The 23800-nt window shown below is 46.9% G+C and overlaps 1 protein-coding gene across 1 annotated transcript in view; it reads right to left on the reverse strand.

Annotated features, from left to right (window-relative positions):
- The window catches only part of LOC119433262 (trafficking protein particle complex subunit 8-like), a 142644-nt gene that overhangs the window by 39366 nt on the left and 79478 nt on the right, over nucleotides 1-23800 (reverse strand). The window contains exons 16-17 of the mRNA XM_037700413.2: nucleotides 13176-13250; nucleotides 6088-6330 (exon numbers count right to left, since the gene is read on the reverse strand). Coding sequence (XP_037556341.1) covers nucleotides 6088-6330; nucleotides 13176-13250 — 318 coding nt within the window. The remainder of the gene's footprint in view (nucleotides 1-6087; nucleotides 6331-13175; nucleotides 13251-23800) is intronic.

Consider the following 23800-nt stretch of genomic DNA (forward strand, 5'->3'; position numbering starts at 1 on the left):
TTTAAAAGACATTAGTTATAGCTGGAAACAGTTTCAATAGGCAAGGCCGGAAAATCGTAAATGCTCTGAAATGTGGTCGTTATAACCGATTGATTGTTATACAGTCGACAACCGATAATTCGGACTTCACGGGGAACGTAAATAAGTCTAAACTATCAAATGTCCAAAAAAACGAATGTGCCCAAGAAAGATAATTTTATTTCCGTTTTAATACCCCTGTGCAAGGAAGAATTTCTGCACAGACTTCTGCTTATGTGCAACCAAGTACGCCTATATTTCTGCCGATTTTCTGTTGTCGCTGTACGCTGATGCAAGGACTGTAAAGGCTCGAGTCAGATCCACACAGCACATCATCATCCGAGTTGGAGTCGCTGTTTGACGGTGGATGACGAAACATCAACAAACTTCATGTCTCATCGAGGTTGCCAGAGGAGATAATGGCAGCAGGACCCGCTTACGCTACAGTCACGGACGGAGTCTGGATAATCGAATGTAGAGCTGGCAGCTGTCCGAAATATTGGTCCTCTTTACACATTAAGTCTACGGGGCCATTGGCGGTGCCACGAAGCTGTCCGAATTACTGAGCATGTCCACATTATTGGTGTCCGATTTATCGGTCGGCGACTGTATATCGGATCGTTATAAGTGGTTTTAACTGTAGTTGCAAGATATCTTTAAGAGCGCAGCTCTTAGGTACCCATTCCTGCGGCGAGCATCGGCGTTCCTCGTAACGGAGCAAACGAGCACAGCGAAGGATGAAAGAGTGATAGCTAAGAGAGCACGAGGAGGAAAGCGGAACCATGAGGCAGAAGCGGAGGAAGAGGGTCTGGGGAAAGCTTGAGAAGAAAAGTGTAGTGCCACGTAAGACAGGCTCTGCGGCGATGATGGCTACAATGGAGTAGCGCATGTCTGTTCACCAATCACGCCACCGATACCATACATGAAAACAAAGCACTGCATAAGCAGAGATCTGTCTGCGCCAGCTGCTGAGAATCGTGCCCACATTTGTAATTTAATCTGAGGCGTAGTGCTGCGACCGAGACAAGGCCTCAGGGATTACGATTTTACATGTAATCTCCGAGGCCATACTTGATGTTTCGTATCTCTGAGGCCATACTTCATGTCTCATCAAGGTTGCCAGAGGAGATAATGGCAGCAGGACCCGCGTACGCTAGTCACGGACGGAGTCTGGATAATCGAATGTAAAGCTGGCGGCTGTCCGAAATATTGGTCGTCTTTACACATTAAGTCTACGGGGCCATTAGCGGTGCCACGAAGCTGTCCGAATTACCGAGCATGTCCACATTATTGGTGTCCGATTTATCGGTCGGCGACTGTATATGGGATCGTTATAAGTGGGTTTAACTGTAGTTGCAAGAAGTTATTTTTAAGAGCGCAGCTCTTAGGTACCCGTTCCTGCGGCGAGCATCAGCGTTCCTCGTAACGGAGCAAACGAGCACAGCGAAGGATGAAAGAGTGATAGCAAAGAGAGCACGAGGAGGAAAGCGGAACCATGAGGCAGAAGCAGAGTAGGAGGGTCTGGTGAAAGCTTGAGAAGAAAAGTGTAGTGCCACGTAAGTGTCACATGTAAGAGGTCGCCCATGGCGCGAGAAGAGGACGAAGAAGTTCGCGGAGCGTTCCGAACGGCGCGAGCGCTCGAGGCACGCGAGCCGAGGTGTAATCCGCGAGGGAGAAGCATCGAAGCAGTATTATCGACGTGGCTCTTGGGCTGGAAGGTCGCTTCGTCAGCCATGCTCTGACGACGGGAGCACGGAGAGCCCGGCCACGAAGCTCGTGAGGCTGGCAAGGCCTAGGCGTAGCTGTAGACCTCGGAGATGTCCGGGCGAAGCTCCTGGGACCGGCGGCAGCTGTTCACGGTGGTTCCGGTCCTCTTCGCAAGGATCCCTCTTCCTCGGCCGAGCCCGAACAACCGATAATCACCGGGGCACCGGGCCGCCACGCAGATCGTCGGAGGGCGAGGAACGCTGCATTAGGCCTAACCTGACAAGTGACACGTCAGCGGCGGCTACCGGAGCTCCAGCCACGTACTCGGCCAGGTCAACGGAACCGCGAGTCGTCAGCACTTACGGCACCAGCCACGCCCCGAAAGAACAAGTCGCGAAGCCTAACCCGTCAACTTCTCAGCCACGTCATCGCCAGCGACCGGGTTACAGGCTTCTACCAAGCTGGACTTCAAATTGATGGACCGATCACAAGGCAGCTACGATTAAGCGAGGGCCGGCGAGAGCAGCGACAGAGAGAACGGCTCATCGAGATTGCCGCCGGGAAAATACGAGCAACAGTGACGAACTGAGTGAGAGATATTTATTCTTGTAGGGAGATACCAGTAGGCCAGAGTTGCCAGGCTCTCGTGCGAGAAACGCCCAGGACTAACGTAGAGGAAATTAAGGGCATGTTTATTAAGGGCATGTGTGTATTAAGGGCACTAGGTTGTATTTTGGTGAACATTTATTTGTTTATTGTGTTTTAGTTTAGTGTGTGTTAGTTTGTGAGCTTTATTTTTAGTTTGAGTTTTGGATTTGAGTGTGATTAAAAATATGCTTGCTGTGTTGCCACGCGTCTTCCCTCTCCATCTCTCATAACACCCGCACGCCCCCGAGATTGGTGACAAACACATCACAGTAAGACAGGCTCTGCGGCGACAATGGCTACAATGGAGTAACGCGTCTCTGTTCACCAATCATGCCACCGATACCATATATGAAAACAAAGCACTGTATAAGCAGAGGTCTGTCTGCGGCAGCTGCTGAGAATCGCGCCCACGCATCACCCGCGCACTGTCTCTCGCGATCTCCCAATTAGCGAGGCAGTTGCGCCACAATTTGCTCCGTTTGCAATGTGCCATGCAATGTTGTAGCAATGTTTGCAAGACAGATTGTCCGCGCCAGCCAATATATCGCGAAATGAAAACACGTATACGGCTGCGCTCAAATTTCGCATTAGGGAGTAGCGTAATCGACAGTGAATTTTTTGCTGTATCCTCAACTCATCACAATCACGAGATCTGAATCCTCATGAGTGGTGGTCTGAATAATAGAAATGGCCAATGCAAGCAAGATTTGAAGAAAACAAGGGTGGCAAGCTATTCTCACAAGTAAGTCTGCTTGTGCAGGTCAGGGTGCACTTTCTGCAGCCTTATTATAGAGCAGGGGCTTTCAAACTGGATTTCCAGAACAGAATTTTAATGTTCTGCAAGCATTCAGAACGAATCTGACCCTATCCTGTTTTTCACCATTCACTTCCACAATTTATTGATTTAGAGAAGAAATTTCACCCTCCCCCCGCGCTCCCCTCCCCCTGGTGCCTTGCGTGCAATGGAAGACAGCGTGCTTCCTCCCCACTTTCCTCCCTTGTACATGCAAGATTGAGCCACCATCGTCAGCTCATACAGCATACGGTGCGCAGCAACAATGTTATTGGGCTTGGACTTTATACGGAACCTCATGGCGATGGCAGAAATGCACCTGGAGTGTCCACATAATTGCTATCGCAATAATGAAGGATTGCCGCAAAACACAGGTCCACTATTAAACTGAGAACCTCATTGGTATTCAGTACAACAAAACATCACTAATTCATTAGTTTCATAGGAAAAAAAGCACTTGGGTTCTGTTCAACAGAAACTGTATTAGTAAAAAAAATACATTTTCCAGGCCTTCATATTGACCCGTGTACATGTGTCAATATACTAGAACTGAGCTGTAATCAGTGCTGGCATACAATTTGGTGTTCCCTTTAATAAGAGTAGACCATGCTGTATATCTTGATTTTTATGTACCTATGTTACTGATAGCTGGCTACATTCTTGTTATGCAATGCCAGGAGACTCCCGAGCATGTGCAGCACCACATTTTCCTGCACCAAATTCTTAAGCATATAAATTTTGTGAGAAATGTTCTGGTATTCAACTTGATATTCGATTCGAAATCTACTATTAAGTAATCGCACACTCCTAGTAAATATCGTAATCGCACATTATGAGCTACAGTAATTGCTTGAAAATCTTCCTGGGTAGGCAGAAAATAGGTGTTTTTGACAGGAGATGACGTGTGTTCAATGCATTCACTGTCCTGTAAGCTCTGCCAAGGCAGACGCTATTACTAAAGGGGTCGGTATTGAGGTCACCATAGAGGTCAGGAGCTTGCGTGCGGACTGGTCAAGTTTGAACTATCCAGCGAAGGCCAATTTTGGGATAGAAATAACGAATGTTTGGGCCGATAGAAATGCATGGGCGCCAGCCGGAACATTCAGCTGAGATCAAATTAACCTAAAAATCAAATTAACCAGACTCGAATTAACGGAAGTCTACCAGGTGCGCGAGGTATTGGAGGACATAATGAAGACTTCAGGAATAGCATTGATACTTCAAACAAGATTCCGTATACTTGTTACAAAGATTTTTCAGTGTTTCTTTGGCTTCCTTTTTATAACACTGTTAAATAAAACCATCTACAGCCTCAATTATTGACTGAATTCGGCTTCCATAATGTCTATACACTCAGATCAGATAGTGCGTGTTGATTTTGGGCAGTGCTTCCACAATAGCAGGCTTTAGCAAGCTTTTATCATTGTTTGGCTGTTTGTTAATCTTTCTCTCGGTGACACCTGTCATACATAGCGGCATACAGGTTTAGATATTCAGAACTAGGGCGCCATATTGAGGGTGACGTGGTCAATGAAGTTCGCAACCAGATGTTCTTGGGTGGCGCAGGCACTGCGGGCGCAAGCAAATCCATAACTTAGGAGTAACGCTTAGTAAAATTGTACACAGGAAGCTTAATTTTTGATTCTGCAACCTGAAGCTGATTGTCAGTGGCCATAATCAGCTTTCCAATGTTTTAACTCATCATGATCTCTACCTGCTGGAGAAGTTCAACCGTCTGAATGGCATCTTACCACTGGCAGTGCTTAATTGTCTTTGTCACAGATAATTGGCCTCAACCTCTTGTCTCACCCAGAAAATGAACCATTTCGCGACATTCAAGAAGGTGGCGATCACCAAGTGGCTGTGGTCACCTGTGCCAGACTCCAGTGTCAGACTGAAAGCTGATACCCTGGAATAAATGTAATAGATCGGTGACAGACGGGTTGGTCTGGACGATGTTAAGCACCTAGACACATAGAACGAGAATGTTAACGGTGATTTAAAGCCGTGTCCTCAAATACCTCGCGCACCCGGTAATGTATATACTTTTGTTTTAGGCAAGGAAACCGAGAGTATTCAGGGGCTTTACCCCCTTCAGCCCCTCTCTCCCCACCTCCCCGTTTTCTGTATGCAATAATGATCCCTTATAGTGAGTCTGTGTATAAGCATGTTGGTGGATAGAAGGAGAGGGGAAGAATTCCACTGCACTATGGGAAAGCTGCTGGGGTTCCCCAAGGCCAGAAAGTTTGAGAATCCCTGCTATAGAGTACCAGGCTTTCCATTAATCTGTCTCTTCTGGCACAGTTGATTGGGCTCTACAGTCTAATTTATTGTTACTACACTTTAGGGTAGATTATAATTAAGGAGGAGTAGAAAGCCTTGACATCAAAAAACTGATGCCCATGACCTTTCATGCAGGAACTTTGAAGGCAGTGAAGTACCACATTTCTAGGTTATGTTGTTTGGTTCACTCTTAAGGTACCAGAGGATCACACTTGCTCTCTGTCATCTTAAAAGCACACATTAACAATTATGATGGATAAAATTTTGTGACAACCCTCTGTTTCATTTTATATTTCGCAGCACACAGTGTGATAAGAGCTTTGATAATGTAGCGGCACAACAATCTACTACAGTGCCGCCAAGAGAGAAGACAGCTGCATGGAGATTTGCACGCGACAGAACGCTGGCGCACACGGCATGTACATAACAGCCTTCCATATAATATCTTATTGCGCTTTATTCTATTAGGTGATACATTATGTCAGTTTTGAAATAAGGTCTCAGGCTTCTGTAATGTGGCAGTTCCAAAAACTAGGAGCTTCCGTAATGCCAAGATATGTTTGCATAAGTCACTGTTAAAGCATGTGACATATTATGCTAATTTATATATAATTGAAAACCATGGAAAATGAACTGACCATGAGTCGAGGCATAGGTCCAACCACAGCGGGTTGTAGGCGCAAGTCGGGCCGCACCCCCTTCAGAGGAAGAACAGGGCTGCCTTTGGTAGGCACAGTCAATGGCTGATATCCCCGCACAGGACTCGGAAGTGGCCCCAAAGGTGCAGCAGCCTCACGCTGCGCTGCCGACAGCCCGAGGCAATATGCCAAACCTCCTATCTGTAGCTGGCCACATTGCTGTGGGCACACCTGAAGTTGAACCTGCACATCAGAAGCATGCACTCCAGTCAGGGTACCAGGCGGCTGCATAATAACTCGTTTTACATTAATTATGTGGAGTTGGTGGCAGTGCTTTGGGGAATTTTGAATCATTGAGCAGGTTGGAAAAATTACACGGCAACTTTCCTCTATGTGCTCTTTTTTTTTTTCTATGTTACTTTGTCTGCTTAATGTGAAGACAGCAGGTACTCAGACATTAACCTTTCAACGCTTGTAACTTTAAATGGATGCAAACCTCCTGGTCCATTGCTTCAATTCTCAAATAGGCACGGCTGCTTGGTCTACATGTACAGTGGAATCTCGATGGTACGATCACGGCTAATACGAATTTCCAGATGATATGAATTTTTCTGTGGTCCCGGCCAAGCCCCATTACTTTGCAACGTGCTAGAGAACGGTTGTTACGAATCGATTTTCGACCCGCGTCGGTTGATACAAATAAACGCCGCCCCACCGACGGCCACGAAAGAGAACAGTGTGCGGTCACGCGCTTTCTCCCTTTCTCTTTTGGTGCGGAGGCGCGGACGCAGCACCGGACAGCGCGGAGGCCGCGACTGGGTGCGAAGAGTTTGAAGCGGTGGCACTTTTGTTGCTTTTATGCTTTTCCTCCTTTTCCGCACGCCATAGTACGGAGTGGCTGCTGTGCTTCAGGCCACGTTCTTTGTGTTTGCGCCATTTTGCCTAGTCACAGCAAGCTATGTCTCGCAAGCGGAAAGCACTCTCCTTTACAGAGAAATTAGACATTCTTCGAAAGGTCGATGAGGATCCCGAGAGGAAGCGGATGGAGTTGGCTAAGGAGCTAGGCCTCGCAACGTCAACACTGAGCACAATTGTTGCACAGCGAGACTTTATCATGAAAAACGTGACGTGCGGGACAAGAGCTTGAGCAGATTCATTGTCTTCAGGCACTTCGCTTTCAGATATTTCAAGTGTGGGACGAAAGTTAATTTAGAGTCTAAGATGAGGCCTAAAAATTTATGTTCATGGCTAATGGATAACTGTTCTCCATTGAGCTCAATAACAGGATCCGGTATTACACCTCTCTTCTTCGAGAAGAGGATGCACATGCTTTTTGGTGGGTTTAGTTTAAAACCGTTTTCGTCTGCCCACTTAGACAATTAATTCAAACCAAGCTGTACTTGTCGCTCGCATATACTAAGATTACACTATTTGTAACCTATGTGGATGTCATCCACATCATAATCATCATCATCAGCCTATATTTTGGACATAAAATATAGCTAGGCCTCGCAACGTCAACACTGAGCACAATTGTTGCACAGCGAGACTTTATCATGAAAAACGTGCTTTCATTCAACGTCAACGCGAAGCAAGCGAAGACCACTCAGCACGTGAAGCTTGAGGAGACTCTTCTGACGTCGCGGCGCGCTTATGTGCAAGTGAAACCGTGCGAGGGGAGCCGACCACCGCGGCTAAATCTCGTGTACGCAAGAAAGTGGGGAGGAAGCACGCTTACTTCCGCTGCGCTCAAAGCATCGGCGAGGGTGCGAGGGGGAGGGGGAGAGATAGCGGGCAGCGTAGTACTGTGTCCGCTCTGGAATCAACTGCGCACTGCGCGGCAGCACGCGGTTGCGCGGGCCGTACCTTGAAAGCGATCTGTGTGTTGGGGGCAGAGTCTAGGCAGTGTAGGTGCGTGCTGTGTGTTCTCGGCGCTCAGTTTGCATTGAAGCGACAGAAAACAGCCCGAAGGTAACTTAGCTCGCTGTTGGAGCGGCGCTTACCCACGCCAGCGTTTGACAGCGCGTGCCCGCGCTCAATGAGTGTGATGTGTTCATGTTTGCCTGTGGGCGCTGACACCGTGCTTGTTAATATAGTTAATAAGCGAATGTTTACAAGTTTATACGGGCGATAAAACTACTATCCTTACTTTGTATAGCCGTCTACTAATTTGCTATCGCAATCGATGCCTTTGGCGTAATTCGTTCGTTTTTCGGTGAGCACGATGACAACGTGGCAAAGGATCATTTTTTGCATTGCGAATCGAGAGCAGTAAAATTGCTGCAAGGCTTGGCAAAGTAAGCTGACTGACTTTTGGCAATAACATTTTTTTTTTTTTTGCAAGCCAATTGCATCCTTTCTGCCTCATTCTCAAGCAAACAAAATTCCCGCAAAAGCAAAATTTTTTGCTTTCCCCGGCGATTTCGTTATTGCGGGATTCGACTGTAGTTTTAATTGTGTTTCGATGATACGAATTTCGGCTAATACGAATATTTTCCGTGACCCCGTGAGATTCGTATCATCGAGATTCCACTGCACTGCACATGTGCAGCCTCTCACGATGGCTATTGACGGTCATGCGCTAAGCGATGAAGCAATATAGCCACAGAACGTACTGCCAGAATCGAAACGCCTGACGTATGAAGCGTGCACTGCAGCAGGACTCCTCTCTAAGGCTTCCCTATGAACACTCTGTGTCATCTAGCGGTGCCACCGCGAAGCCCGTCTGTGGCGTCTGAAATGCATGGCGCGCCAGTGTGTGCGAACGCTAAGAAACGTGTCAAGCAGCAGCCAGGTTCTATTCTCGCGCTTATTTCTGGATACACTGCGCCATGTAGTGCCCCTGCCGAGAAGTCCGCATGTGGCCTCCAAAACGAACCCGCCGCGGTGACTTAGTGGCTATATTGTTGCGTTGCTAAGCACGAGGTCGCAGGATTAAACCCCGGCCACGGTGGCCGCATTTCGATGAGGGAGAAATGCAAAAATTCCCGTGTCCCACGCATTGGGGGCATGTTTACGCTTTCAGATGCCCCTGTATCCTGTTGATTGAAAACTTACTTTCACAACATTTCTTGCATCTTCAGAATCATAGTAAGTGTACAGCTGCAGAAAAGATTAATAATTTTAAATTCTTGAGTGAGTTTTGTGAAGTTTACAGAATGTGGACTCCATGCGAAAATTCACTACAGGAACATCAAATTTGAGAACATCAATTATTTCGTGTTTTGAAAAGCTTGAAAGGCACTTATCCAGCCACGTGAAAATTATGCCTGGTGCATGACATTGTGAAAAACAGTGAAAGAAGTGAACCCCGCTACATGCAAAAATATACTCACACCAAGCAAGAACATCCGGCCGTCGACTTTCCACTCATTTTGCTAAAACATTTGCACACGTTACTCAAAAATGCCACACATTTCCAATCATAAGTGTTTCAGGATGTACGCGACACATTTGAAATACCATAGCTTTCATCAGTGATTTTGCTGTTAATGCACTATCTTGGTGTACACAATTGTGTCCATAGCATGTGAAAGGGTTAAAGATACGGTGGTCAAAATTAATCCCCCACTACGGCGTGCCCCATAATGAAATAATGTTTTTGGCACGTAAAACCCAAGATTTTAATTCAGGCCTCCAAAACAAGATGCCTGGCACACCAGTGCATGTGAACACTGAGAATTCTTCCTTCTCAGTCTGCAAAACCAGTGGCACATACTCAGTGACCCTAGTTGGTGACCGATTCATTGAAGAGTGGCACATAATGTGGGGGTGTGATATCTCACATGAGTACGGACCACCGCGGGTTCAAGCTTAGCGAGCCACTGGGCTGCATCAGCCGTTGCCTCACGTACTCTAGCGCACCACTGCGCATGCGCTCGGGCCACAAAAGTGGGGGGCACCGAGCACTGCGCACACAGTACTGCCCTCAGTTAGCGGAAACAGTTTCTTAGATGGTTCATGGGTCGAAAAATCCAATGTCTGGCGTTATGGCCAAAAAATTCTTGGTGCCACCAACAAATATAGAGTTAATTAAAGGCACTCGAACCCACGACCTTAGGTGGGAGTATAACCCAAAAACTTTGGTGTTAACTAAGGCAAAGTTAATTAAGACATAGTTAAGGCACTCGAACCCATGACCCCAAGGCGAAGTTAATTAAGGTAGAGTTAATTAAAGCATTCAAACCTACAATCTTTGGTGAGAGTCGTACCCTCAACCTTCGGTGGGAGTCAAACCCACGACCATTGATGTTAATTAATGTGAAGCTAATTAAGGCACTTCAATCCATCACCTTTGGTGGGAGTCGCACCCTCGACCTTCGGTGGGAGTCAAACCCACGACCTTTGGTGTTATGGTGAAATTAAGAAAACGACAAAGCGCGTCTTCTGGAGGCATCGTGTTCCAGTGTCATCGCTAAGCAGCTTGATTTCGTTTCAGTTTTTTGCCCCCGTCTTAAACACTGCACAACAGGAAAACGACAGTGTGTCTCTGGCTGCTTGTGCCTCACTAGCTTGATGCGCGTTGGCGTCTCGTGTGCTGCAACGATTCTCACTGAGTGGGCACATCAAAACTTCATGCCAAAATATCCCGCCCAGAGAAGCTGCTGACCATGGCCGAATTCGAGGAATGAAAACGTAAGCTTGCCAAAGTCACAAAAACGACAATGTGCGTCTTGAGCTGCTCACGCCCCACCAGTTCGGTGAGCTGCGGTGTCTCGTGCTGCAATGATTCGCTCAATGCTTCGTAGATGTGAACTACAGCTGAGTCTGCCAAATTGTTTATGGCGTTTTTCACTGGTCGATCTGGAGCGGCCGCCGAAATCCTGGAGCGAGCGCTCGCAATTCACCAACCCTAATCTGCCAGCGGAGAGCGAAAATGCTCCGCGCTGGATCGTACCGGAAGTCTGCGCACACACATCACAAAAATCAACTTCCGCTCTGCATGTTTCTACGGCCACCAAGATCGCCGTCCCCCACCGAGCGGAAGTGACGTATCCTTTCGTCCTATTTCCGCCCGAATCCGCGCCTCGGCAGCGGAGCAAGTGAGAGCGATCCGGCGCGGAGCGAGTTGATCCGAAACGACCAGTGAAAAGCGCGAACCCGCTCCAGATCGACCAATGAAATTCGGATTCGCAGCCGTGGAGCAAAAAATCCTGCTCCGGATCGACCAGTGAAAAACGCCATTAGTGACTTAGAATCAGACATTTTCCCAGTTAGTACATTTTAGAGCTCAGCCCATGCTGCGTGCCCATTCATGCGGCCAGCATCGGCGTAACCGAGCGAACGAGCACAGCAAAAGGTGAGAGCAAACGTGGAGCGTAGCGGGGGATGAAAAAAGCGGCAGAGCGAAGAGAGCACAAGGAGGAGGGTGCAGTGGAACCATGAGGTGGAAAGCGGAGGATGGTATGGCAAAAGTGTGAAAAGAAAAGTGTAGTGCTGCGCATGAGGGGCTTTGCGGCGACGGCTAATAAGATGGCGCCAGAGTAGCACGCGTCGTCTGTATGGAAACAAAGTGCTGCATGAGCGGAGGTTGTCTGCGGCGGCTGTTGTGAATCGCGCCCACACATCACCCATGCGCTTCCTCTCGCGACCTCACCTTTAGCAAGGCCGTCGGGCCACAATTCGCTCTGTTTGCAATGTGCCGCACGAGACAGATTGTTCGCGCCAGCCAATATACAGTCGAATCCCGTTAATTCGAACACGCTTGATTCTAACTTCCGGTTTATGTGAACTGACGCTGTGGTCCCGTCAACATTATGTGTATTCCAATGGGCGAAAACGCCCAGTAATTCGAACACGCAAGCATTTGCGACGGTTAATTCGAACATACCGCGCTCCGACAATTCTCGCAGCAGCGCGCTAAATCACGTGGCGGCGCCTCCGACCAGCATTGCTCCGACCCCGCCATAGAGCAAAAGCTAAGGAGACACTCTTCAACGCTGTGCGCTAATAAAAAAAAAAAAAAAAAAAACAGAAATTTCACCCTCTCTCAAACGGCTAAGTTACCGTTTTTGGATCGAGCCGAAACACGCGTGTGCATACATCTAGGTGGTGTTGGTGCGTACCTACGTCCAGCCACGCGGATAAAATGGCAGTGAACCCTTCTCCTTTCTGCTTCCTCTATTTTCTGGTCACGTGTTGACCTTGAATGCTGCGATCCAGAGGGCGGAGGCCCAGTCCTGCCAACGAAACTGCCCCCACCGGTCAACGCACGCTTCCCCAGTAACGGCAAAAAACGAAACTTCAGGGCACAGGCTAGGCTGGCACCAACATGGCGGCAGGCGCGCAGGGAGACAGTCGAAGGCGGGGAAGTTGAGAGGGAAGGCGAGGGGAGCCACCGAAGCGGCGGAGTTGCCAAGGAAGGTAAAGTGGTTCGGCAAGAGAAAAGGAAAGGTTGGCGCTATCTTCTGCAGCCCTTGAAGGAGCACGGCACGGCTCAGCGCCAAGTTGCCGAGGCCGTGCCCACTTCCCTCCTCCCCCACTTTCGACGATCTCCGCGCGCGCCCGCTGCCGTGCCGGTGCCGTCGGCCCCGCCGGCCCAGCGCCAGCTTACCCCGCTCCCTGACGTTTCGTTTTCTGCCGTTATCGGGAAGCGCGGCGTGGGCAGCTCCGTGGTCCTCACTCACAGTCTGCTTGCGCGCCACGATATTTCACGACTCGCACAGTTCGTGCATCGTGCTATGGTGCACGAATACTTCAAGAATAAATCTATCTTTTAACTTGATGTTCTTTTATTTCGAACAAATTTTCGGGCCCCTTCGAGTTCAAATTATCGAGATTCGACTGCATCACAAAATGAAAGTCCATATTTCACAAAATGAAAGTCCATATTTCTCAAATTTCACATTAGGGAGTATCATAATCGTCGGTGAATTTTTTTTGCTTGCGTTTCTTCCCAATACATATGAACAAGGCTCTATTGTATATTTAAAATGAGCTAAGCATTCTTTTACCAGGTCCAGCTAAGTTGGTTTGTTCTCTCAGCGCATATAACACATTTTACAGCCACATCAAAAACACAAAATGTGTGGCCATGTGCATGGATAAAGCATTATAGCATAGCACAAGCACTTTTACATGCCACTTACCTTCTGTATCTGATCAGGTTCTAGGAGGACCTCACTCAGGACATCAGTTTTAATAATTCCGTCAATGTCACAGTCCTAAAACGATGAAAACAAGAAAGAGTTCCAAGCTGGTAAACACGCCATTTGCTCAGTTTTGTGCTCATCATTGAGTAACTGTAGTTAACCAAATTTTGTGTCAAAGCTGTCTGCTAACGAGTCAACTGCCACATCAAAGAACCGAGGCAGGAGATACAAAGACTGCTTATAACGTAAGTCGCCAGAGTTGCGAATATTCACACTATAAGCAGTACCGCACTATAACCAAATCAACATTTTTCAAAGGCTGCACATGTTCAAAACATCTAGACCAGATGTCGCGCTTATTCAGGAATCAAAGCATGCAACTGAGATGTTTGTATCCAATTAAATTTATGAACGCTGAAAACGTCCGAGGACCCGTGGTTTTCGCATGAAGCAGACAAAGTAAAACTGAAAAAGAAAAAAAAAACGATATAGAGGAAAGTAAGTCATTCACAAATTTTTCAGACTTGCTTGATAATTCAGAATTCCCAGTGGAACGATCACTAACTTCACAGAACGAATGTACAGTAAAACCTTGTTAATTCGAATCTCAAGGAAGTAAAAAAAAATTTCTAAATTATCCGAATGTCAAATTATCAAGGGTATCAAGAAAACAACAAACAAATGCTTACTACGTCAACACACTTTTATTTAGTGAATGAATGAGCAAATCCTTTTTCTATTTTGTGCAAAAGCAGCGCAGAAGCTGTAATTCTCGTCACCTCGTGACTGATTGGCTCTCGCAGCAGCAAGGGCCTTGCAACTTCCTTCTCAGCGTGGCCGCGGCGCGCACCTTCATCTGAGATGTTTTTCACTACCGCTCCCACATCCCGATTATTTTTTCACCAGTGAGCTGGTTGCACACAGCCCATTGCAATGTAGCCAAACTCTTCATCCTCGACCACTTTGCACCGGGTCAAAACGGAACTACTGTTTGCCCCAACCGCTGCAGACATAACCACGGTCGCAATCGACACGATCATGGATGGTGTCTACACAGTTTTGTAGGCACTTGACCGACGCAGGCACAGCCCAGTAGCACCTCATGCACCAACACGGCACCAATGACAGTAGCGATGCATGCTCCAAAACCCTACCTTAAACGTATAGCTTAGCCTACCTTAACCGTACAGTTCCTCGTTCAATTGCTCAGACTGATTCACATACAGGATGTTGAAGACATGGCGACCGTAATCGAAGTAGTCCAAGGCTTTCTCTTTTTTTTTTCTTTTACTTGATGACCTTCTGCCATTTTGAATGGTACATTGTAATCACGAGGCGGCACTGGCACGAGGCAGTATCGGCAATATCACTTTATTGCCATCACAAGAACCAAACATGGAATGCGAAAAACTGGCTAACACAAGTGTGTGTGTGTGCATACATACATAATATATATATATATATATATATATATATATATATATATATATATATATATATATATACTTCTGTAGCTGGGAGATGACGCTCCCCATAATCGGGGCCCACTGACCATGCTCAGGTTATCGACTGGACTCAGCAGCCAGGTTCAGTACACAACTGTCACCAATTTTCCATTTTTGACACTTTAGCAAAACTAACCAGAGCCAGAAACGCATCCTACTGCAATCGCCAATCTTTGTCAGAACAAAGAAATGCAGAGAGAGCCGCTGTCAAAATGTGCACGAAACATGCGACGCCAATTCAAATCTGCGTCATCCACTAGAAGCGCTTTTGTGCCCACATGGCAGCTGTAGGCACTGCGATCATCTATCGACTCGGGAAGGATGTACGTTTCAGTAACAAGTTGCAATGATTGTTTTCCCACTTTTATTGCGATAGCAATTATATGGACACTCAAAGACGATTTCTGCCGTCGGCGTCGCCGTCGCCGTGAGGTTCCGTATGACGTCAACGGTGATGAAATCGTCGCCGCGCGCCGAACGCTGTATGTCCGAGTGAAATGGCGCGAGGGACGCGCGCTTTCACGGGGAGCGAACGCACGGCGGAGAACAAACGCACATTCTGCGCCGTGCTCCCTGAAGGGCTGCAGAATCAGCCGTCTCTTTCCTCCTTCACAATCACCATATATATAGAGCAAACGCAACTTCTTCCTTCGCACGAAAGGCCGTGGGGGGACGGGAGGGAGGGAGGGGAGGCGACGTTTAGCTACGGCACCAAATGCGTATTTATATATAAACGTTGCGAGGAGAGAAGGCAGTAAAGACTTCCGACGCTGCTCGAACGAGTTTCCCGTTCTGATCTTGTCGAAAACCTCCGAGCCGCCCCCAGACGCCCTGGCAACAGTCACCAACACCGCGCGTGTTCGATGTGAATGCGGGCAAAACGGCGACAGCGTCGACAACAGTTCCGCGCATTGCTGGTGCTGATGCATGTCCAAGTTTATACAGCTGATAAAACTACTATCCTTACTCCGAATAGCTCTCTGCTAAGTTGCTATCGCAATTGATGCTTCGCCTTTCGGGTGAAACTGCGACATTTTTGTTTGCTTCTATTGCTTTTATTTCTGCACGGCGAAATATGGCGCTGCAGATATCTGTAGCTCAGACCTCTCTTCTTTACGATGGTTCCAAAATGGTGGCACTGCGTGTCAACTATTGAGTGTCTTGCAATATTACCTAGAGGGAAAACTGGCACTGAAACATTGTTGTATGCGTGGGAATGCCGGTATATGATGGTTTCAGACTGGCATAGTTCTCGGAAAGCCAGGACACCATGAAGGCGCACCTGGCTAGCACCATTCCGTCTGTAACAACGGGTTTTTGTATTAAAACAACTTTCATCTTTTATTCAATTACGAGAACTTGTGCGTTGATGTGCGCATCTGTCCTCCAACTAAAGTTGGAGGCAGGCAGCTAAAGTTGGAGGACAGACGACAAGGTCCGCACTTGCAATGCTGTTGTCTGTTCTGCATTTTTCATCGCTTGATTATGCACCACAGGTGAGTAAACTTAATTGAAACAGATGAATGAAAATCTTATATGAAGATTTTAGTTTAAAAACGCATTATCTGTGCTTCACGTTTTAGGCAGAGCCTCGCTCAACACCAACCAACACAAGCCTTGCACACACATTTAGCACCGTCATTCACATGACAGCATGGTGCCCATTAGGAAACTCCCATAGATGGTGGCGCCAGATTTCCCTTGGTGCGATGGCACCTCCTGACGCCCGATTTTTGTTGACAGACGAGTAGAAAAGTGCGATTTTCTCAATTCTACATCATCTTTCTTTCTAATATTTCCCCATGAGATATGCAGAAACGACTGAGGATAGCGGAAAAAAAAAGAATAAGAAATTTCGACCGGTCGACTAATGCGGAGGGCGGCGGTAAACTAGGAGCATGGGCGATAAGCTGGAGTTGTGGGCTGCATTTCCACTGCAGCTCATGTGGAATTAATGAATATAAAACTATATTTATCCCTCTTTAAAGGGAAGATTGATTGATTGATTGATTGATTGATTGATTGATTGATGTGTGACGTTTAATGGCGCAAGGGCCAGCTATGGCCACAGAGCGCCATGACATATGGTAATGAATTGTTTAAGTATTATGAATGAAGTGATTAAATTGAGTTGCAAATGTTGTAATGTGGCTGTAAAGAGGCCTAAGAACGGGTCGGCTGTAAAATGCGTAAAATATAATGACATTCTTTCTTCTTCTTTCTGGGGTTTTACGTGCCAAAACCAGTTCTGATTACGAGGCACGCCGTAGTGGAGGACTCCGGATTAATTTTGACCACCTGGGGTTCTTTAACGTGCACTACAACGCAAGCACACAGGCGTTTTTGCATTTCGCCTCCATCGTCGCCGCGGCCGGGATTCGATTCCACGACCTCGTGCTCAGCAGCGCAAAAATAATGACAATGATTCATGAAAAAAATAAAAGGACCATAAAAGTGTCACTACGAAATAGTGATACAATAGATATACAAGCACTACTGCCTCCACAGGGCTCTTGAAGTAGAGAGCTGAGAGGCACGTACTTTGAGAACTTATGTCACTGCGGCTACAGCCCCGAAGGCGAGGCTGTGCAACACATGACCCGGCCAAATTATTTCTCCTATGTTAACTTCATCTAAAAAGCTAAAAACTGTTTGCAAGTTAAAAAGTGGTTCGTTGCTTAGAAAAAATGCTAGGTGAAGTGGAATATGCTGGCGATACGCAGAATGGAAGTACTTTTTACGCTCCCTTTCTATTTCCCTGCACTGGATGAGGACATGGAGAAGTGTAGGGCTGTGACCACACCTTCGACATGATGGAGGATCACTTCCAGTCAGTAAGTACGAGTGGGTGCCGAAGGTGTGACCTATTCTTAGTCGACAGAGGAGCACTTCCTTGTATCGTGCTGTTTTCTCCAATATCCAGTGTCCTAATTTAGGTTTGATAAAATGCAGTTTATTGGATACCTGGATATCCCACTGTTTCTGCCAGTGCTTCTTCAGCTTATGAAGTAAGTATGGTTTAAGGACTGTGGCTGGAATTGGTATGTTAGTGTCGGCGTCGCTAAAAGCTACTGAGGAAGCGTTCTCGTCAGCAGCTTTGTTGCCTTTTATGCCACTATGGCCAGGCACCCAGCATAGGACGATGACTTGTTTAACCGTATAAGCTGAGAACACCAATGCATATAGTTGGTTAAAAATGGTGTTTGTGTTTTCGTACACTCATTAGAGCTCGAATTACGCTCAATGAGTCCGTGAATACAATAGCTCTTGTGAGATTCATTTGGTTTATGAGTTTAACTGCAGAGAGTATCGCATATGCTTCCACCGTAAAAATACTTGTATATGGATTGAATGTGCCGGATAATAAAAATGATGGTCCTAGTGCTGCATAAGCAACACCAGCAGGAGACTTCGACACGTCTATGTAAAATTTCGCACAAGAATACTTATCCTGAAGTTCAAGAAAATGTGAGTGTATGTGTTCTTCAGGTGCTTGTTTTGATATTTCTACGAAAGAGATGTCATATTTGATAATCTGCCACTCCCAAGGCAGTGGAAGACGAGTAGGAGCCATTAGCACATTCTCTAGAAGAGGGACGTTTGTTTCTTCGGACAGTGCTTCTAACCGGAGGGACAGAGGAAGCCTAGTGGCCAGGCGGTTACGGAATAGCCTGGCCGTGGACAAGTCACGAATAACTAAATGGCATGGATGGTGTACATCTGATTTCACCTTGAGGGCGCAGGAGAAACTTAAATATGTCCTTTGGAGATGTAGAGACCATTCGTTGGATTCAACGTACAGGCTTTCCACAGGACTAGTCCTGAACGCACCTGTAGCAAGACGGATACCCAAGTGGTGGACGGAATCCAGCTTCTTCAGAGCACTAGGCGTAGCAGGGTAATAGACAATGGCTCCGTAGTCAAGTCGTGACCGTACGAGACTTTTGCATATGTTCAAGAGGCACCTTCTATCACTTCCCCAAGACGTGCGGGACAAGAGCTTGAGCAGATTCATTGTCTTCAGGCACTTCGCTTTCAGATATTTCAAGTGTGGGACGAAAGTTAATTTAGAGTCTAAGATGAGGCCTAAAAATTTATGTTCATGGCTAATGGATAACTGTTCTCCATTGAGCTCAATAACAGGATCCGGTATTACACCTCTCTTCTTCGAGAAGAGGATGCACGTGCTTTTTGGGGGGTTTAGTTTAAAACCGTTTTCGTCTGCCCACTTAGACAATTAATTCAAACCAAGCTGTACTTGTCGCTCGCATATACTAAGATTACACTATTTGTAACCTATTTGGATGTCATCCACATCATAATCATCATCATCAGCCTATATTTTATGTCCACTGCAGGACGAAGGCCTCTCCCTGCGATCTCCAATTACCCCTGTCTTGCGCTAGCGTATTCCAACTTGCGCCTGCAAATTTCCTAACTTCATCAACCCATCTGATTTTCTGCCGACCTCGACTGCGCTTCCCTTCTCTTGGTATCCATTCTGTAACCGTAACGGTCCACCGGTTATCCATCCTACGCATTACATGGCCTGCCCAGCACCATTTCTTCTGCTTAATGTCAGCTAGAATATCGGCTATCCCCGTTTGTTCTCTGATCCACACCGCTCACTTCCTGTAACTTAAAGTCAGTCCTAATATTTTTCATTTCATCGCTCTTTGTGCGGTCCTTAACTTGTTCTCGAGCTTCTTTGTTAACCTCCAAGTTTCTGCCCCATATGTTAGCACCGGTAGAATGCCATGATTGTAGTTTTCTTTTCAACGACAGTGGTAATCTCCCAGTCAGGATTTGGTAATGCCTGCCGTATGCACTCCAACCAAATTTTATTCTTCTGTAAATTTCTTTCTCTTGATCAGGGTCCCCTGTGAGTAACTGACCTAGATAAAAATACTCCTTTACAGACTCTAGAGACTGACTGGCGATCCTGAATTCTTGTTCCTTTGCCAGGCTATTGAACATTATCTTTGTCTTCTGTATATTCATCTTCAATCCAATTCTTACACTTTCTCGATTAAGGTCCTCAATCATTTGCTGTAATTCGTCTCCATTGTTGCTGAATAGGACAATGTCATCTGCAAACCGAAGGTTGCTGAGATATTCACCGTTAATCCTCACTCCTAAGCCTTCCCACTCTAAGAGCTTGAATACTTCTAAGCATGCAGTGAATAGCATTGGAGAGATTGTGTCTCCTTGCCTGACCCCTTTCTTGATAGGTAACTTTCTACTTTTCTTGTGGAGAACCAAGGTAGCTGTGGAATCCTTGTAGATGTTTGCTAAGATATTCACGTATGCCTCCTGTACTCTTTGATTACGCAATGCCTCTATTACTGCTGGTATCTCTACTGAATCAAATGCCTTTTCATAATCTATAAAAGCCATATAGAGAGGTTGATTGTACTCCGCAGATTTCTCCATTACCTGATTGATGGCATGGATATGATCCATCGTAGAATATCCCTTCCTGAAGCCAGCCTGTTCTCTTGGTTGGCTGAAGTCAAGTGTTGCCCTGATTCTATTGGAAATTACCTTGGTGAATATTTTATACAATGCTGAAAGTAAGCTAATGGGTCTATAATTCTTCAATTCTTTAACGTCTCCCTTCTTATGGATTAGTATAATGTTGGCGTTCTTCCAGCTCTCTCGTACACTTGAAGTTGTGAGGCATTGCATATAAAGGGCTGCAAGCTTTTCAAGCATGATATCTCCTCCATCTTTGACTAAATCTACTGTTATTCGATCTTCTCCAGCAGCTTTTCCCCTGGTCATGTCTTTCAAGGCCCTTCTAACTTCATCGCTAGTTATGGAAGGAGCCTCTGTATCTGGTTCATCACTATTTCGAATGAAAGTAGCTTGGCTGTTTTGGGTACTGTACAGGTCAGTATAGAATTCTTCCGCTGCTTTTACTATGTCATCGAAATTGCTGATGATATTACCATGCTTATCTTTCAGTGCATACATCTTGCCTTGTCCTATGCCAAGCTTTCTTCTTACCGATTTAATGGTGCATCCATATTTTACGGCTTCCTCAATCTTTCCCACGTTATAATTTCAAATATCCTTTACTTTCTTCTTGTTGATCAGTTTTGACAGTTCAGCGAATTCTATCTGATCTCTTGAGTTGGACATTTTCATGTTTTGTCGTTTTTTTATTAGGTTCTTTGTTTCTTGGGAGAGCTTTCCTACTGGTTGCCTTGGTGCCTTACCTCCCACTTCAATTGCTGCTTCTGAGATCAACCTAGTTACGGTTTCATTCATTACCTCTATGTTGTCTTTATCTTCCTTTTTTTAAAGCTGCATATTTGTTTGCGAGCACCAGCCTGAATTGGTCTGCTTTTACCCTTACTGCCTCTAGGTTGGCCTGTTTCCTCTTGACTAATTTCACTCTTTCTCTCTTTAAGTTGAGAGAAATCCTAGACCTCACTAACCTATGGTCACTGCACTTAACCTTACCTAACACTTCTACATCCTGCACTATGCTTGGATCGGCAGAGAGTATGAAATCTATTTCATTCCTTGTTTCTCCATTAGGGCTTTTCCAAGTCCACTTCCTGTTGCTGCGCTTCCTGAAGAAGGTATTCATTATTCGGAGCCTATTCCTTTCCGCAAATTCTACTAACATCTCTCCTCTTGCATTCCTAGAATCGATGCCGTAGTTGCCAATTGCTTGCTCACCAACCTGCTTTTTCCCCACTTTTGCATTGAAATCGCCCATGACTACAGTATACTGAGTTTGCACCTTTCTCATTGCTAATTCAACACCTTCATAAAACTGTTCTATTTCTTCATCATCGTGACTAGAGGTTGGGGCATAGGCTTGTACTACCTTCATTTTGTACCTCCTATTCAGCTTTATTACGACGACTGCTACCCTCTCATTAATGCTGTAGAATTCATCAATGTTGCCTGCTATGTTGTTATGGACTAGAAATCCTACCCCGGATTCTCCCTTATCTGGAAGACCTCTGTAGCAGAGGACGTGGCCGTTAGTCAGCGCTGTGTAAGCCTCACCAGTTCTTCTAACCCCCTCACTAAGGCCAATAATATCCCAGGCAATGCGTGATAATTCTACAAATAGTAGTCCTGCTAAGCTAGCCTCACTCGAGAGGGTGCGCGTGTTGAACGTTGCCAGGTTCAGTTTCCATTAGCGGCCTGTCCGGACCCAGAGATTCTTAGCACCCTCTGCCGCGTAGCAGGTCTGACCGCCGCCTTGGTCAGGTGCTCCGCAGCCACTGGGGATTGAGGGCCATGGGTTAATTGCCGGAGTCATGAGGGAGGTAGTGGCCCAATACTGCACCAGGGAGGCCAATTCCTGTTCTGGTGAGGGAGTGACTTTGATGAAGCTTAGGGTGGTGGCATGGAGCAGAGGTAGAATACCCGGCTTCAAATCTGAAGGTCGTAAGTTCGAATCCTACTTCAGTCCACTACATTTTCAGGCCTAACACCGGCAAGAATATATATATATATATATATATATATATATATATATATATATTGCCGAGAGCTAGTGGGGCTATACAGTAGAACCTCGCTGATACGTTCCCGCTCATACGTTTTCTCGGCTCCTACGTTCGCAATCGCGAAAAATAAATATAACCCCACAGAGGAATGTGTTAATACGTTCCAGTTAATACGTTCCCGGAAAATACGATTATTCGGCAGCAACATTCAGCATTGCGGCAAACTGCGGTCGTATGATACGTTCTGCAGCGAAAAATTATTATTCAGGTGTGCAAAAAGACCACTCTCATGTGCTTGCGAAGCACTAAGCGGCAGACAGCGGCCGCGCGGCTTCTCTGCAGTGCTCAATTCCCCCCCTCCCCTCCGCGACCGAAGTGACGAAGCGCAGCAGCAGCGGCGAGCGAATTGACCTTTGCGATGCCACGCCCCTCGCTTCGACGCGAACTACTAAGCGGCAAACACCCCGCACGCGCGGCGCTACGACTCACCGAGATCGTAGTGGAGGTCGCAGCGGACGAGGCGCCTGAAGACGGCGGCGAGAACGAAGGCTTGCGCCTACCGGCTACCTTCGCCGAAGCCCTTGCTGGCCTGGAAGCCTTACAAAGCTTCTTTCGCAAGAAAGACAACGAAAATACGGACAAGGGTCTGCAATGTGCGCAAAAGGAGTTGTTCCTGTCCAAGGGTGTGACGCACCAGCAGAAAATACAGTCGAATCTCGATAATTCGAACTCGAAGGGGCCGGAAAATTTGTTCAAATTAAAAGTACTTATTTTTGACGTATTTGTGCACCACAACGCTACCAGTCGTGAAATATCGCAGCACGCAAGCATATAGCGAGCGAGGGCCATGAAACTGCCCGCGCCGGCCAACGATGCGATAGCGCCTCTTCCTCTTCACAACCACAATCGCTCTCTCTCTCTTTCTCTCGCACGCATCCCGATAACGGCAGCGAACGAAACTCCAGGGAGCAGGCCGCGCCGGCATGGCGATGCGCGCGCGCGGAGACCGTTGAAGGTGAGGGAGGAGGGCGGTAGGGAAGCGCATTTGGCCTCGGCAACCCCGTCACTTCGGTGGCTCTCCTCGCCCTCCCTCTCAACTTCCTCATAGCTCCCTCACCTTGTCTGTCTCCGTGCGCCCGCCAGCCCGGCGCCAGCTTAGCCCGCTCCCCTAAGTTTCGTTTTCTGGTTTTCTGCCATTGAAGCGAGCGTTGGCCGGCGTGGGCAGTTTCGTTGGCCGGACTCTGCGTTGCTTCTCTCTGCGCCGCAGCCGCTGCTGAGACGGCACATACACGCGTGTTCCGGCGCGACGCTGAAACGGCGACCTTACCATTTGAGAGAGGAAATTTTCACCGCGGTATTCTTTCTCTCTTTCTTTCTCCGCGCGGCGTTGAGGGGTCTCTCCTAAGCTTTTATTTTATGGCGGTGTCGGAGCATTGCCAGTCGGAGGCGCCGGCACGTGATTTGGCGTGCTGCTGAGAGCATTGCCGGTGCGCAGTTATGTTCGAATTAACCGTCGCAAATGCTTTTGCGTACGAATTACCGAGCATTCTCGCCCATTGGAATACACATAACTTTGACGGGACCACAGCGTCAGTTCGAATTAACGAGATTTGACTGTAACAATGTTTTGCAAGAAATAAAT

Source organism: Dermacentor silvarum, chromosome 1 (assembly GCF_013339745.2).
Source record: "Dermacentor silvarum isolate Dsil-2018 chromosome 1, BIME_Dsil_1.4, whole genome shotgun sequence".
NCBI lineage: Eukaryota > Metazoa > Arthropoda > Arachnida > Ixodida > Ixodidae > Dermacentor > Dermacentor silvarum.